The 16,906-nt window shown below is 35.5% G+C and overlaps 3 protein-coding genes across 6 annotated transcripts; all 3 read right to left on the bottom strand.

The window, feature by feature from the left end:
* Positions 1–1,355: 1,355 nt before the first annotated feature.
* On the bottom strand, positions 1,356–7,109 carry LOC145596005 (protein FLOWERING LOCUS D-like). Its single transcript, XM_081652434.1, has 4 exons — positions 5,171–7,109; positions 2,802–3,563; positions 2,659–2,707; positions 1,356–2,579 (listed from the first exon to the last, which is right to left on the bottom strand). Exons 1-4 carry the CDS (start codon positions 6,963–6,965, stop codon positions 2,246–2,248), a joined length of 2,940 nt encoding a protein of 979 aa, XP_081508560.1. The 5' UTR covers positions 6,966–7,109; the 3' UTR covers positions 1,356–2,245.
* Positions 7,110–7,348: 239 nt separating this feature from the next.
* LOC145594050 (uncharacterized) lies at positions 7,349–9,750 on the bottom strand. The gene is made up of 3 exons (XM_081650397.1): positions 9,684–9,750; positions 9,229–9,266; positions 7,349–8,194 (listed from the first exon to the last, which is right to left on the bottom strand). Exons 1-3 carry the CDS (start codon positions 9,748–9,750, stop codon positions 7,349–7,351), a joined length of 951 nt encoding a protein of 316 aa, XP_081506523.1.
* Positions 9,279–16,065, bottom strand: LOC145594815 (uncharacterized). Of its 4 annotated transcripts, XM_081651153.1 has the most exons (9): positions 15,799–16,061; positions 14,820–15,053; positions 13,496–13,604; positions 12,514–12,559; positions 12,042–12,127; positions 11,271–11,329; positions 10,396–10,504; positions 9,931–9,944; positions 9,279–9,805 (listed from the first exon to the last, which is right to left on the bottom strand). In XM_081651153.1, exons 1-7 carry the CDS (start codon positions 15,870–15,872, stop codon positions 10,402–10,404), a joined length of 711 nt encoding a protein of 236 aa, XP_081507279.1. In that variant the 5' UTR covers positions 15,873–16,061; the 3' UTR covers positions 9,279–9,805; positions 9,931–9,944; positions 10,396–10,401. The 4 variants fall into 4 exon arrangements, 3 of the variants coding, with proteins under 3 accessions (XP_081507279.1, XP_081507277.1, XP_081507278.1); XM_081651151.1 differs by lacking the exon at positions 9,931–9,944 and having other exon boundaries at positions 9,279–9,930; XM_081651152.1 differs by lacking the exon at positions 9,931–9,944.
* Positions 16,066–16,906: the final 841 nt, after the last annotated feature.

Here is a 16,906-nt window from a genome sequence, read left to right as displayed (position 1 = left end):
AAAGACATGAAAGAATAGTTTTGATTCTATTTCGAATTAATTAACATGACAATCACTAATAAAGAATGCATGCCAAAAGACCCATACCAAAAAATAATTTTGTAATATAAGGTGAGATTTACTTATTTACACAGTCACAAAATCCAAAACATGAATCGTAATTCGATAATTATACACATCAATAAATAATACATGTCAAAATACCCATACTCTATAACACTTGTACATATCTTAACAATGCAGAAGTTTATGAATTGAGATTTGACTACTCCTATAACTGTAGATAAATCTTATCATTGAGAATTATCACCCAAAAAAAAAAAAAAAATTGGTGATGCAACGTGTGAAACAAGGTCAGTGATGAGGCACAATATTGCTAGCAAAAAAAACAAAGACCATAAATAAACAAAAACAAAAAATTAGAAAAAAGGAAAACAAAAAATTCATTGCACACGTGATGACTAATTGAACAACACAACACACCTGCCATTGCTAGCAAAAAACAAAGACCATAAATAAAATAAAAAAAAATTCCTTGACACGTGATGACTGACTGAATAAACACACCTATCAAACAACCTAAAGAGTGTAAAAAAAAAAAAAAGGTTGTTGGGCACATGGAGGGAATTTTGGGAAAACGATATACTGTTCAACTACCTTTTTTTGCTCAAAGCATCTTTTCTATTTTTAGAATGTTAGAGTGATCGAAGTTTTACTTATATACACAACCATAAAATCCAAAACATGAACAGTAATTCGATAACTATGCACATCAATAAACAATACATGCCAAAAGACCCATATTCTATATCACTTGTAACATATCCTAACAATGCAGAAGTTTATCAATTGAGATTTGACTACTTCTATAGTTGTACATAAATCTTATCATTGAGAATTATCACCCAAAAATAAAATAAAAATGGTGATGTGACGTGTGGAACGACAATGATGAGACCCAACATTGCTAGCAAAAAACAAAGACCATAAATAAAACCCCCCAAAAAAAAATTAGAAAAAAGGAAAATAAAAAATTCATTAACACGTGACGAGTAATTGAACAATACAACACACTTACCATTGCTAGCAACAAACAAAGACCATAAACAAAACAAAAATAAAAAATAAAAAAATAAAAAATAAAAAAAAATCATTGACACGTGATGAGTGACTAAATAAACACACCTATCAAACAACCTAAAACCACTCTTTTTGCCCGAATCATCTTTTCTCTTTTTAGAATTTTAGAGATGAAAATTATCTTAAATTTTGTCTTTATTTTAAATAATGATTTATTTGGTGTATTTATTAAGCAAGTTTGTCCTTAATTGTTTTTGGGTTGTTTGTATATAAAGAACCAGTTATAATCCAAAAAGTACAATAATCAATCACTATATAACAAAGGAAAAAAAGTTTACCACAATCTTTTCAATAATATTACCAATAATAACTCGAAATACTATACAACTACAATAGCTTACAATGAATCAACATACAATGACCGTTTTTACTCACTTCCATAAGACACAACAAGTACACTGTTCAGTGGGCTGCTGCTGATTATCTAGAGGTGAATCTAAATAGAAACGTAATTCTACATGGTCACTTTTTGGAGTGCAAACTCCTATAATTGCCCTCCCAAAGTTGCTGAAGCGGCGGTAACAAATGCTGCTCCCGGGGAAAATTGTTGCCGTCTCCTTCCGGAAACTAGCTTCAGTATTCTCAAGAAGTTACGACATATTCAAGCTCCAAATACAGCTCAATTAGATAGTCTAGAGACTAGAGTCAAGTCACGCCGCAAATAAGGATGAATGATGAATTATACACTTCCCAAATGTATGTCACTTTCCTAGCCGAGGATGGATAAGTTCTCAAAGGAATTGACTACAATTGTCACTCATTTTCTTGAAATTGCAATATTGGAAGGCAGCACGAACCTCTTCAATAACATGATTGTAGATGTTTCAGTTTTCAAAGCAGGAGGTCAGGGTCACAGTCACATGTCAATCCACATTTACCAAAACCCATCCAAACCCTACCAGCAAACTGACCCAAGGTATAAAGTTGTACAAGAAACGACAAAATATGAGAATCCGCAGGTGATTGGCTTTACCAGAGTACGCAGCAACCCAACTCCGTGAAAGAGATTTACACTACAACGTCTACAAGTCAATCTTCATGTGGAACTGGTAGCATCAGAAGCAACCAATTAAGTAATTAACAGATGGTTCTCCTTATACCATGATCACGACAGTTCAGAAGACCCAACTTTGTCTTCTGGAATTTTGTCAAAGGACACATTCAAACAACGCGGAGCAGTGATATTAGTCTCAACATCCATGATTGCATTATTAGAAGGCAACAAGCCATTGTCACAGCCTACAGCTTCAGAAGAATTTGGCACATCAGCACGACCAATTGCCTCAGATGACATTGGGGAGCTTTCACTAGACGCTACTTTGAGAGGGGTGCTTAAGCCATTGCTGCCTTCCCCTTTAGAATGTGGCATGAGGCCATTGTAATTTCCCCCAGAATTAGATGGCACTGGAACACTACCGTTTCTGATTACTTTAGCTTTCCTGCAATGGACAGGTACTTTAGTAAAAGAGTTGGAAGGAGCTACACTGGAAGAAAATTAGAAAATCTTTCAACTCATACCTGATCATTTTCCGCTTTTCAGCAGATCCTATGGGTCTTAACATTTCCTCTAAAGCAAAACAAAATATGTTAATGAATTCCAACGAATAACAAAAAAAATAATAGAAAGCAATTTAAAAATGAAACTAGGCTATAAAAAACACCTGATTTCACAGCTACAGAAGGTGAAGCAGTTTTGCGACTGCCCCTTTCTGCTTTAATGGAAGCAATAACAGCATCAGCTGTGGGACCGAGACCCTTTCTTCCCACCAACTTAATCCCGAGTTTTTCAGAGAGGTAATGCAACCTCATATCATCACCACCTCTGACTTCTCTCAACTCAAGTGCTTGTTGTCTAGTTAGCAATGTGTAAACATGAATTTGTTGCTTATCATTGAAATGTGATTGAAGCTGCTGGAAAAGCAATTTTTTCGAATGCATCGTATCAGCTTTTGAACTATCTTGGCTCTTTTTTCGAGGTTCAGTAAAAGTAACCCTTAGAATAACACTTGACTTGGGGTCAGCATTATCCTTCTCAAAAATAACAGAAAAGCTCCCGAATTCTAGATCAGGTTCTCTAAAAAGATCAGCAAGAAGTGAAGCACAGGTATGAGCATTTTTGGAGGGACACCTCTCAATTTTAAATTTCAAAGATCGTGAACTAGCATAATGTGCCATGTTGGCAGCTTCTCGAAGACCACTGAGAAAGGCTCCATGCATGGTTGCAGGATATCTTCTTGTTGTTGCCTCTCCGGCAAAAAATAGTCTACCATCTCCCACAGTTTCTGCTAGTATATCATAGTCATCTCCCGAAGCACCTACGGCTACATTAGAATAAGAACCCAAACAGAAGGGGTCGCTGCCCCATCTGGTACAGACTGTTTGGATAGGTTCTGGGACGGTGATTCCTTGTGGTTCATAGATTCCTATATGGATATTTAGAAGAAAGGACTACCAATCAGTGATGAAATGCAAATTTAAGTACACTGCAAAAATCAATAATGATGCAACCACAGCACAAGAATCCACTACCTAATGAAGACACAACGATGAAGTCCAAAGAAACAATCAAGCACACATTGATATAGCTTCTGTTTCCCTAGTCTACCAAGTTAATTTTAAATGACACAATTTCGTCAATTTCAGCCACAGAAAACAATCCAGCAGTATCAATCCATTAGAATGGTGATAGCCATTATGCCAATAGCTGTTACAACATGTTCTATTTCTTTGTTAAGAAATGGTAATCATTACTAATAAAAATTCGATTAACAATTTTAACAGCACATGACATGCTGTATTGCTGTGGGGTTCTCAGTCACACACTCGTACTCCTGCATTTTTATTCTTCACATTTCAGATTTTTAGACCTAACAGTACAGAATCTAGTTGTTTATTCAGGAGCCTATTCCATTTCTTGTGATACGAGCTCCTTTGAGTTCAAGCGATTATCCATTTGTGTCATCAACTGATTTGACTAGATGGTTGTATCAACTGTTTGTCTATAAGTGTTTGGTATATAGTTGATAGCTACTATGATTGTTTGAAATAACCAATAAGGACATCAATACAATTTATTGTTGGCATTGGAATTTTTGATAGCAGATACAAAACATATCATTTTATAATATGGCGAGTTCAAAATAAATATAGGTATACAAAGTACATTGTACTAATAATGAATAATTGAAACAAATTCCACTATAGCATTGAAACAGAAAGACCGCTGAAATTTTGTAGATATGAACATTAAATTTAATTTTGAATATTATAATCCATATTCAATTATCTGACAAATCTAACTCTCCAAGAATTGCTTTACATGCATGAAGACTCCAACAACCAACTAGGATTCCATACTATAAGGACCAATCAAGCATATCTATTAGATCTAAACAAAATATTTTTACAGGGTCTACTCGCCAAAATATCTTATTAGAAATATCGATCAAGGTTAAATTTTCATGCCTCACTCTCATTTGGTTGAATTTATTAAAATTTCAACATACATTATATATAATGTATGTTGAGTAGAAGGATGGAGAGGCTAAACAGCAAAGAATGGAAGCTAATGGGCAAGTGTGTAGTTTTAAATGAGATTCCAAACTGCTAATTACAGACCACTGCTATATTGAGCAATTTGAGAATCAGCAGTTTGGTACCTATCTGTTTTCCTAATCTGCTCATCAACAAACAATAGGAATATCTGGTTTGACCACTCAATCCGCTAAAGTAGGTCCAAAAGGCTAATTTGAAGGCAACACACTGTTTACCAAACAGGCCTTAAGTCTTTTTTCTAAAATTATAACTATTAGCAACAGCTGTTTCACAGAACAAAAAATTATATTTTTGGACAAGCAGAAAGAAAAGTGAGGGATTTTGTTCATAAACAAGAAATACAGAATATAACAGATATCAGATACAGTAATGTGGAAGCCGATGATTATGAACGCACACCAAGCGAGAGCTTGAAGCAGAACCGCTTGCTTCAAGTCATGAATAATGTGGTAAGAAACTGAGAAGGATTTCATACCCCTAAGAATTTGAAGAACATGCGTCACGGCATCGGTAGGAGGCATTGACTCAAACTTGTGTGCAGCTTCTCCAGCAACTAAAGCTATTAAAAGAGGTCCACCAGCAACAGTTGCATAGCTGTAGAAAAGAAAAAATTCTCCTCGGCGAAGAGGATCATCAGATAGATGACCAAATGTATCAAGATCTGTGCCCCAAAAGACATGGGGGAAGAGCATGGCAACTTTGTTTAAACACCCAAAACCCAACCTCTTTATTCCGTCAAGTTTCCTCTGGGGTAGCTCAGGTACAAACTTAATGGAGCCAGATTTCAACACCCCTAATGGGACGGTGCACAAAACCATTTCACCTTCAAAAACTTGGTTTCCAGCAGTGACCTGAACACCATCACTACCATAGCGAATCGAAGTAACTGTTTTTTCATACATGATTGGTACATTTTCAGTCAAAGCGTGCACCAATCTTCCATTTCCTCCAGACAAAAAACAATGATCCCCACCCATATCATAAGGGTCATCTTGGTCCCAAAATGCAAGAGAAAGCTTTGAAAGCAAACCAGCATTTGCATATTCTAAATTAGCAAAGTGCCAATTAAACAAGTTCTTCTCCTCATCAGTAACTGATTCCCCACACATTTGACTAAAGGTATCCAATGCAGCCCCTAAAGAAACATCCTGTGAAACCTCCCCCATCAACTGCCGCAGGCGGCTTGCTTTATCTAGAAGCTTATTAAAAGCATTCTCCACCTTAGAGTCCAAAATAGGGTCAACTGGTGATCCATCAACCCGATAAATAGGGCACTTATCCCTTATCTTATGAAGGGAATAAGACAATTGCCGGGCCAAAATCCCAAGTGGATTTCCAAGGGTACCTGTCAAAACACTCCCCCCTAAATCTGCAGCAGCAACCTTATTTGATCCCTCCATCTTCTTCGTATAAACCCTACCTCCAGCACGCTTCCTTCCCTCCAAAACAGTCACCTTAAACCCAAAACGCATCAACTGCCGGGCAGCTGCCAATCCAGCCAACCCCGCCCCAATAACAATAACACTCCCCTTACTAGGCTCAACCGGAAACCTTTCCTTAATCGCTTGTGCAACCCCGAAATTAACATACCCATGAGACACCAAGAAATCATACGCGGTATCTAAAAGCCAATGACAATGCTTCGGAATTACATTAAGAAACATCTCCTTGGAAACCCAATTCGACACATTCTCCCTCCATTTCGTAATAATATGATTCCTAATCAAAATATAATTAACCTGTTCAATCCCCCCAACTACTGGCAACACACCAGCATCAATTTCCTCATCAGTAACAGAATCAGCAGGAAACCCGGCCGTAAGCGCAGTCAGCGCCTCGGCCGTAGCTTCCCGATTAATCACAATAATATCCTCAGACAAATCTACTGAACTAGGGTTCAATTGCAAATTGGGTTTCGAAAATTGGGCATTAACAGAACTACCATTACTAACACCAACATAATTACCATAAATTTGAGGAATCGAAAATACCTGCTTGTAAGAAGGAAGCGTACTCCGAGGCCTCCCACGACGTCGTTTTCGAGGGATAGTGAGAGTGAGAAGATTGCTGGAAGTACTGGGCTCAGAACAGCTGACATTGAAGCTCGAAAACGACTGAGAAATTAAATTCGAATGTTCAATTGGATTATTATTGTCATTGTTAGGGTTTAAATCATCGGAATTAGGGTTAGGGTTAGGGTTGACAAAACGGTCGAATTCGAGGAGGTTATCGTTGAGTGAAGAGAAGGAAGAGTGGTTGTTTTCTGGCATTTTGGAAGTGATTATGAATTTATGAGGAAGAAAGTGTTGGAATTTCTTGGAGTTTTTCAAGAAAGACAACAATGGCGGAAGAGAGAGAAAAAGATGGTTAAAGGAGATGATCCTTTTGGTATTTTGGCGCGCCACCTGCTACAATTTTCTGGGTTTATGACATTATAATTATGTCATAATTATATATATATATATATATATATATATATATATATATATATATATATATATATATATATATATATATATATTGACAAATGATACAAACAAGAAATTACATATTAATTATTAATACTAAAGCAAATAGAGTTAACCGCCGCTTCTCCAGCAATTAGATGAGCTCTGTGGACGCGCTGGCGATCCGCCTTTTGAATCCTGCAAACTCAAAACCTAGAGGCAAGTTGTAAATTCCTGCGAATGAGCCATATATAAGCGATATAACCTTGCCCCTCCCCTCGAAGCAGGGAGACCAAATTATAGGAATTCGTAAAAATCGCGAGAGACAGAAATGCTCGATCAGAAGCCCACTGCAGGCCATATATGCAAGCCAATGCCTCTGCATGTAAAGCCGAGGAACAAACCCCGAAGTTACTACCTCCACTGATCTGATCATCCAGTGGGTCATCATTATCCAAGCACCATCCCATTCCTGCTCGTCGCGAATCTTTGAACCAGGAGCCATCTATCTGAAGAGAAAGTAAAGCACTCCTATGGGGAGTCAGGCCAAGCTGAGCCATGTAAAAACCAGGCGGTGAAGAGGCACTGCCATCTGTCGCCGCAGTAGTAAAGATACTAGTAGGGGCACCTGAATTGGCAAAGATTGAATGATTATTCATTACCTCCTGAAACAGAGACTCAAATGGCCGAGGCACAGAAGAATCCCTAAAAATTCTTGAATTACGACATAACCACAAGCTCCAAAGCGTCCCGACAAAGGTACCTAAGCAAGTACTAGAAAGACCATCCTGACTGATAAAAAGTCGGATATAATCTTGGATCCAATATGAGAGAGAAAGGTCTCCATTAAATTCTGAGCGAATGCCGAGGCATCCACCCCTCCAAACCGATCGTGCCTTAAAGCACATTCTGAAAAGGTGTTGTAAATCCTCCGGTTTCGTACGAAAGAGGTCACAACACACGTCTAGAATCGGAACTCCTCGATGATTGAGTTCCATCTTGACCGCAAGAGCGCGGTGTAGCAGTTTCCATAAGAACAACTTCCATTTAGGCTGCAATCATAGATGACTAATTGGAGGTGTTATTATGTCTCGTTTAGTTCAACTTAAAAACTTCATATGCGTAATACGTGATTCGATAAAAATTAATACGTGTATAATGTAATTATGGTGTTAAGGAGCAAAATAAGGGTAACTTAAGGGTTTGTTGTTGATAAGTCAGGTGTTTGAGGTAAAATCTCATTTAGGACTCAACAATTAGGGGTTTGATAACCAAAGGCAAAAGACAATAATCTTGGGGTGTTTGGGGTTTTGATAAGTTTATTTTAGGGTATTTAGCATAATTTTTGGCTTGGCTTTCACTTTTTGAATTTTAATTGTGGTCAAACAGCCAAAACTTATGTTTGGTTGTTGGCTTTTAAACTAGTTTCTCAACCAAAAACTAAAAGCCTATAGGAGCAACTTTTTCTATTAACCCAACTTTTCACTAATAAATAGCTAACATTCACAACTAATTTTGCCGAACTCTATTGTATACAGTTGGCTTAAACAACCAACTTCAAAAAGTCAATTCATATAGCTAATACTTCCAGCTGGTCAAACAAGCCAAGTAACCGGCCAACAACCGATTGCCAAACAACCCCTTAATCACTTTGTGATCTGATGAATACAATGAGTTAGTCAATGCAATTGTTGACAAACGAAATACTAAACGAAATACTTATATATTCCACTCCATACCCTTTTTATTTAAAAGAAAGAAAGGTTCATTTTTGTCTTTTTGTAGTTGCACAAGAGATGTAAATTTGTAAAGTTGTAAGAATAAACTAAAAGTTATAGTTGGCACATCCATTTTATTATATAAGGCAATCTTAGTGGACGAAGGTCCAATTTTGTTCATGGTATGTCTAGTCCTCTATTGCACAGAATCTTGAAGTAGTGGTATGCATTTATGGCTTATGCACTATAATTTGCCCCGGATTGTTTGGCTGCTTGCTAGTAAGCTCAAGACATTCCATTGATATGCATCATCTTGGTCACGGATGAAAGAAAAGCTGCCATGAAACGTGAGAGGAACTTTGCATTACCTTGTTCAAGCATCTAAGCAGCTCCTCTGCTTGCAGAACTGTGTTTCAGGTGTGTTATCAATATAAATTATAAACTAAAACTTCAAATACCTTACAATTACATGTCAACTGAACTTTAGTTGATTGATCATCAATTACATGAGCTGCAAGTATTGACTACTCAACACCCTTTCGGATTTGGATGTTTTTCTGACATAAAGCTTTGCTATGCTATTACATAAATCTTTGAATGTATCCGTGATATTTGTTAGTTCGTTCACATGTATTTTTGTTTATTTTGCTGTTTCATTCCAGTTCAGTAATTGTTTCTTGGCATTTTAATTTACAGCAATGTAATGTTAGTGTGAATCCAATTCTCTCTGCAGGTTCCACTGTTTCAGAAGCTCATATTTCATCAGCCAAATACATAATAACTCCTGCAGCTTCTGCTTCTGAGAATTCCAACATTTATTTACCACCTATATGATCTATAGGTTTCAGCACTGTAATTCTAACTGGCAACTCGAGTACATTCTTATCCATCTTTGAAGTTTCCAACTTGATCAATTTCCACCAGAATCCACATGTGAATTGCTACCTACAGATGCCGGTGTTAACAAACTTGCCTTGCAGTAGACAATGCTACGATTGCTACCTATAGATGCCGGTACTAGCAAACTTGTATTGCAGTAGATAAATAACTGAGCCGACAAGAAAGATTACCTGAAAATATTCCACTAATAAAGCACTTTGATTAACAAGAATCTAGTAAATTAAGTTTCTATAATGAAGGATGCTGAGATCACCGAAACTTGCATTATGAAACCCAAATTAACGCATTGGTTGCAAAATATATGTCAAACTTGTTACTAATAAATGATCATTCTAAACCAAAAGAGAGAGAGAACGCAGAACAGGAGTAATAAACGTCCAACAGTTTTTTTAATGGAAAAATGAAACTAACAATAAACCCAATAATTACAAGGTTTTGTATGCAAAATCTTTCATGATACTCATGACCGATTACAATTTAAGGTTTTAAAGTTTTCCATTTGTGTGAACAGATAGTTAGACCAAAGGTTAGAAATTATCATATGATGTTCGCCAAAGTTGTCAAGAAAGCACCACCAGAAAGCACAATTATAGTATACCATGTCCATCTATATACACCAAAACCAAACTACCAACCTGGAGTTAGGGAAGACTTCTACGTTGTTGTGTAATCCAAGCATCATAGTCTTGTAACAATTGCTGCAATAGAAGAGGAACAAACCTATCCAAGAGTGCCTGCAAAACTCTGCATGCGAAGAACACTCAATAAGCATCCACAAAAATGTTCAAAAACAAGATAGATGTAAACAGTGGTCATCAGCTTTTCTTGATGACAAATAGTAGTACTACTAGTAATAATTACTTTGTTATAATTATCCACATGTAAAATTTACAAAAAAATCTGATATTATGAAAGTATAAATCAAGACATTTTTAATAAGATCCCACATGACTATTTTTTCTCAAATATAATTTATCAAAGCTAGTCAAAGTGGCGTATATGAATACTGTAAAAGTCAAAATGCTGCAACTATAAAAAAAACGGAGGAAATATGAACACAGTATTCCCACCCCCCAACAAACAAACAAACAAACAAACAAAAAAAAAAAAAAAAAAAGTCCACTTAAAAGTTAAACACTTAAACCATATATAGCACTATATAGAGGTGAGAGTAAGAAGAGGATTCTTGTGGACAACCACAGGCACTAATTTCATGGTTCATGCACTTAATATCCATGGATTAAGGCTTTGGAATTGTTGTTTAAAAACAGTCTATACAGGCAGCCTATATCCTTTCAAAGCAAGTCAAACACAAATCAAGCTGAAAGATAGAAATGATGCAGCAAAGAGACCTTTTTGTCCACTAAACTACTTGGTACCTGAAATACCAAGCATTCAGCACATGTTGCACACTTAATATAGAATATAACTGCTAAAGGAGAAGAAGGTACATCACAACAATGGAAATGTATAAAATGAAAAGAACAGAAAGAAATATCAATTTGCTTACAAATTTCCAGGGCGTTCAACAGTAGATACAGGCAGCAGTGTAAAGGGCCTATTGTAAATCTGCATGCAAAAATATATAGCTTGATCAGCCTACGCCAAACTGCCAAAGAGTAAAAGATGGGATAAATCACTGTCGCAGAACTTGATGGGAAGTTTTAAAGTTCATTGAACGAAAGTCGTTCTAACAAAAATAAATTTAAAAAACAGAATCATGAATAAGTACTTCAAAATAAGAGGAACCATTATTATAGATTTAAAGTTGAAATCACACAACTATAGATTGAATTGGCTTTCTTTTAATGACTGGTCTTGCTTCTTATACGCACGAGTCATGATCAAATTGGAATGCATAATTTTCACTCACATTCCTACTCCCAGGAGTCCTATACCATACATCATGTTATTGTAGATGCAAAGAGTTTGTTTTCAGGAGGGGCATCTACAGAACAGAAAAGTTGATTTTAAAGTAGAATCATACTAAAACAAGGTTCAATCTTCCTGTCCAGAAAAAAAAAAAAAGGTTCAATCTTGAGCATTCTCATAGCATTTATCGAGCACTTTTACAAAAAGAATGTCCCTGACCACCAAGTACATGACCATTAAAGTGTAGCACTCGAAAGATACAACACTCTCTAATCATAAAGCTATTGATGAATATACATCAGATCAAGACCTCCAGAAGCTAGAAAATGACCTTCCCAGTTGAAAATTTTTAACAGAAATGTCACAGAAACATTTTTCATGAAATGCATTGAAAGGAAAGGATTAAGACCTCAAGAGTGATATTCAACTTCACATCAACTTCCAGAAATGATTCTGAACCAGTTATGTTCCAACTTATGAAATTCTTCATGGTTGCTGCAATCAAAAGCAGACATTAAAGATAGCAGATCAGTCAATTGAAATCCAGGGTGCTAACAATTTTTGCATCTACCATCTTGACATTCTAGAGGGAGATTGTAGTTGCAGTAAGCAATGAAAACAATATCTATTCCAGAAGAAATAAATATAAATAATATAAAAAAATCAAATAAAAAAAAACTCACAGGTAAAACCAACAGATATTAATCCACCTTCTTTTGTGTGTGTGTGTGCATGCGTGTAGCAAGTCATAATTCTAATATTTTACTTCCTAATACATATGTTTAGTTCAGTAAGGGATATCCTCTGAAAGTCTGAAGGGTACAGCAGCAAATGTTAATAGATACATTTAGCGCAGTAAATAGATTTGGATTCAAGCCAACCTGAGAAATACTGGTTCTGGTTCTCCACTATTTCTGAGCCCTCAAACTGCAACGCACAGAAATGAAATAAGTGGCTTTTACATAAATAAGTTTTCTCTTTGCTCATGAACAGGCATAAAGTAAGAGTACTTTAACTGAATGTACAAGTTGGCAATTGAGCTTCCTTTACAAAATATGGCAGACCAAATTGACAATGAAGCCTAAAGAGTCATGGAATTTCATCATAGCCTAGTCATATTTACACAATTATTTCCTCTTCTTCTCTTTAATATGTGTTCCTTCACAGCCACATTTATTGTCCAGTTATACCAAATCTGCAATTCCTATGCTCTTCCCGTTCATTGGACATCAGTCAAAAGAACAAGGAAATACCAATATCGTGGTTATTGTGGTTGATGTCGCTCTTGGAGAGGTCACATATTCTATTGATGAGAGAAGAAAAGACCTTCTAAAGAGAAAGACAAGAAAAGAGGAAAAATCTCAAGGATGTTCTAAAAAAACAAAATGAAGCAAAGAACCTTTATAATTTAGTAGAAGCAAGCATAAGCAGAAAAAGGAACATGGAAAATGGAATATGGATCATGCTAGATTTCAGTTTGATCGGGATAAAACCAAGAAAATTTCAAGTAGAAAAGCATGACGCTACAGTATACTGAAACAAACACAATGCAGAAAGCACATAAATAGAGAATTTTCCTTTCCATCCAAAGCCCCAATCAATACATTTACACTCATACAATTCATGTGCTTCGGTATATCTTTTCTCTTATTCACAAATCACTATAGGCACAGGAACACAGCACAAATAACAACTTACTTCTTCATGTCCAAACCAACATTCTTTTTCATTAACTTTTTAGCCACTAGTTTGCAAGAGGCAAACAATTGTGCCCCTCCATCCCCAGTCCCCCACCCCCGGAATAAAAAATAAAAAAAATACAATAAATGAACCTTACGCAGTTAGCTCAAAATTTCAACTAACCTTACAAGACAGCAGCTCAACAATGCAACATTCACTGGCTGGAGTCACTTCCAAGTCCAGGACAGGGGCCACCTCAAAGTTCAGAAGTTGGATTGGTGGTAGCTTACACCTACAAAGAGAAAACATAGGAATGTCATGCCCACAAGTTTCCAGCACAAGGACATATATGAAGGCATCAGAATTCCAGTGATCATTTTTGAATGGTACGGTGGGAGGCTACAATAAAAACTTTTTCTGCTTTCGTGGTCAAAACGTGAATAGTTCCTCTAATTGATCAAATTGATTGTGATAATGAGTAATTTTACTCACCCCAAGGATAAGGCCCGAAGCCTCTCCCTGTTGATTTAATGCCATGGTTCTTTTGTTATAATCAGTGCTTTAAGCCGATCTGCTAAGATAAATTCACTAACTCACCAGAGAATTTTCAGAGTTTAGTATGAACAAAACTCTAACAAGGTACAATACCACTAAATGTCTCATAGTTCAAAGCAGGCCACATCTTAGTGATTGTTTCATTTGGCCTCCACAAACCCTGCTAAAAATGGTTGCCAATGTATAGTTGCAAACCATAATCAGTCACTTCAATCCAAGCCCAAAAATTCTAAAGTGCTTGATGTAACATCCTTTCATATTAAGAATAAGAGGCTTAACAGTAAGAATTAAGTGAGATGGTCATCAACTCCTCCTTTTACTCTCCTAATCCTATGTTTGAAACTGTTTTCAGTTTTTCACGTTACTAGGCAAGAGAAGAAAGAAGTGCACCATTTAACCACTGTTCATTAATATATCATCAAGCGGAGGAAGAAGGGTATAGGAGGGCACAGTGATCCCCTTTACATTATCAATAGATGATAGATCAGAATGTGCATGATAAATTTCCTTCCTCTCCTCTCCTAAATACTGAATCAAAGAGCACGAGGAACTCTGATCATGTCCCCTACTCCCCTCCTATCAAGCTATCACAAATAAGTGGCACAATGATCAAACAAATTGACTGGTGACATCAAATTAAATTTAAGCCCCAATTTAACAGGATAGTCTAAAAATTAAGTCATACAAAGTATTAAGCAGTTACATGGTGAAAAGCATGGCAGCATGATTCCAAAAATATTGCTCTAAAAGACAAGACCAGTGTTTATGAAATAAGAATACTAACAGTCCAAGTCTCCATGATGTTTCAAACAAACTTAACAGCACGATAACTAAAAAACCATAATTATGAGCAACATAACAATAAAAATTCCTAAGAATGATAGGTGAACCAAGAAAACACAATGATATAAATATAAATATGATTGAAGAGGATAAGAACCAAGAAACATACCTATATGTGTTTGTATCGATCAATACATAGCTTTCAAGAGCATTTACATTCAGCATTGCTTCAACTCCAGTTGGATGCTTCAAAAATTGACTAATGTGATACATTTCGCCAACACAAGCATTCTTGTAAGCAGGTAACTTGATTCTTTCCTTCTTTTTGGCTCCTAAAAGAGCCCTTTTTACTTTAGAATTGGTAGAATCGTCTTTAATAACTTGGATGACATCAACCACCTTCCTGAAAGACAAGATTGTCAAACACAACAATATATCTGCATAATCATGATCATTGATTTATATCATAAACAATGAATCATAACAAAGGACAATACATAAAAAAGTGGAGTACTTTTAAATGCAACAAACATAAGCCATCATCAAAGCTCAGAAGTATAAATTTTCACCATAAATTCAAAGGATAATAACATCAAATATAAGACATTCATAATCTTATTAAACCTCAGTAATTTTTTTGTCATTCCAAATACTCTGTAAAAAATATTTACCATGATAAATCCATATATCACAAATAACACATCCAACAGAATTTTCCTTCCTAAATTGTTAGACATTAAAGCTAAAGCACAATCAATTAAGAACAATCAGAATTTATGTGTTGGTGAATGGCTGATAAATTAAAGTACTCACAACTGAAAACATAGGACAATAAAAGTACACCTTTATCCATTACATAGCAGCTCCTTGCCACAAGTACCTACTATTCTACATTTCTACCTATATGTGAATCCGTCTAAATTTAGTTGTCACATTACTAATTTAAATACACTAATGAACAATTATTACTTTCAAACAGTGGAATTTAAACTCTCAAAGCTAGAAAATTAAAAATAGCAACTTTTACATAATTAAAACGGATAAATCATGCAAGTAGCACTTAAAATAAGAGGAAATTATCTTATTAAATCCCATAATAAATATAAAAAGGGGCCTTTAATTTGAAGATGAAATTCCAGAAAAATAACCTGGTAGAAGGGAAATTATAGAGATTGGTAGGTAATTTGAAAATTTCATGGCCTCCACAATATCGCATTTGCATTTGCTCCAAAATTCACAATCACAATTCACAATTACAGAACAATTGGGATTATGGGAAATTACAGAAATCTACAATTTGATTAATAGATTCCTTTTCTGATATTCTGCGAGAAAAGAAAGGGTTTTTTTTTTGGAATAAGAAAGAAAGGGTTAAGTTAAGTAGGATCACCATTTTTGTGTGGAAGATTGGAAGTGATCTCATGATGATGGATAACGATTGCGACCGATTTTTTTAGTACAGAATTTAAGGTATAACAGTCTGTAACAAGTCTAACATCTTGTACTTTTTCAGTTTTTCTTCTATTTTAATGTGAATTCAATAATTTGAGTCTAGTAGACTTTTACTAGTCTGGATTTGAGTAGAGTCGGCCCTTAATTAGAAAGAAAGCTCGCTCAACAAGTGTTGTTTTGTTCTCAAGACTTGAACTCAAATCCTTAGTTAAGGGTTCGTCTGGCATCGCTGTGATTTTCTGTTTTTTGGTTTTTTATTTTTTAAAAGTACATTATATATGTCACATAATGAATCAAAAATTATTTAGACTTATTAAAATCATGATAATTTTGAAAACTGACAACAGAAAAGTGAAAACACCTTTTTCTTGTTTCCTGTTTTTGGTTTTTAGTTTTCAAAAAAACACGAAACTGAAAACGAAAAATGATGCCAAACAAGCCCTAAGCTTTTACGGTTCTACTTTAACATTATGTATTTATCTTGTATTGTCAAAATTGCTATTGAAACCTTTTTATTCCATTTGAAAGTTTTATTGCTTTATCTTAATATTTAATTCTAGAAATTCCTCTAAAACTCTGTCCAAGTTAACGAGTTACTTATAAAAAGGGAATGAATAAGAGAGAATGATATATAAGTTTAGTATAATATTCATTCATCAACTTATAACGTTGATTCTTAATATGCAAATATGACATCCTTCGTAACCGTTTAACACAATATATAGTGTAACATGTATTTCTTTTTTCTTACACAAGTCAATAGGTGTAAGTACTAATGTTTGTCATCACAACTCACAATTGATT

This window comes from Chenopodium album, chromosome 19 (assembly GCF_948465745.1).
Source record: "Chenopodium album chromosome 19, dcCheAlbu1.1, whole genome shotgun sequence".
Taxonomy (NCBI): Eukaryota; Viridiplantae; Streptophyta; class Magnoliopsida; order Caryophyllales; family Amaranthaceae; genus Chenopodium; species Chenopodium album.
This window is presented reverse-complemented; position numbering and strand designations above follow the sequence as displayed.

Bases quoted from the DNA above. Each gene is read 5' to 3' on its own strand.
- LOC145596005 (XM_081652434.1), bottom strand. From the start codon at position 6,965: ATGCCAGAAAACAACCACTCTTCCTTCTCTTCACTCAACGATAACCTC. The intron at 3,564-5,170 runs GTATGAAATCCT...ATATCCATATAG, and splicing joins TGTTCTTCAAATTCTTAGGG to GAATCTATGAACCACAAGGA. The intron at 2,580-2,658 runs GTATGAGTTGAA...TGTCCATTGCAG, and splicing joins GAAAAGCGGAAAATGATCAG to GAAAGCTAAAGTAATCAGAA.
- LOC145594050 (XM_081650397.1), bottom strand. From the start codon at position 9,750: ATGGATAAGAATGTACTCGAGTTGCCAGTTAGAATTACAGTGCTGAAA. The intron at 9,267-9,683 runs GTAAATAAATGT...CCTGAAACACAG, and splicing joins ACCTATAGATCATATAGGTG to TTCTGCAAGCAGAGGAGCTG. The intron at 8,195-9,228 runs GTAATGCAAAGT...CTATGATTGCAG, and splicing joins TGCTTAGATGCTTGAACAAG to CCTAAATGGAAGTTGTTCTT.
- LOC145594815 (XM_081651153.1), bottom strand. From the start codon at position 15,872: ATGCAAATGCGATATTGTGGAGGCCATGAAATTTTCAAATTACCTACC. The intron at 13,605-14,819 runs GTATGTTTCTTG...TTCTCTTTGTAG, and splicing joins ATCGATACAAACACATATAG to GTGTAAGCTACCACCAATCC. The intron at 11,330-12,041 runs GTCTTAATCCTT...TTTTGCATGCAG, and splicing joins AGTTGAATATCACTCTTGAG to ATTTACAATAGGCCCTTTAC.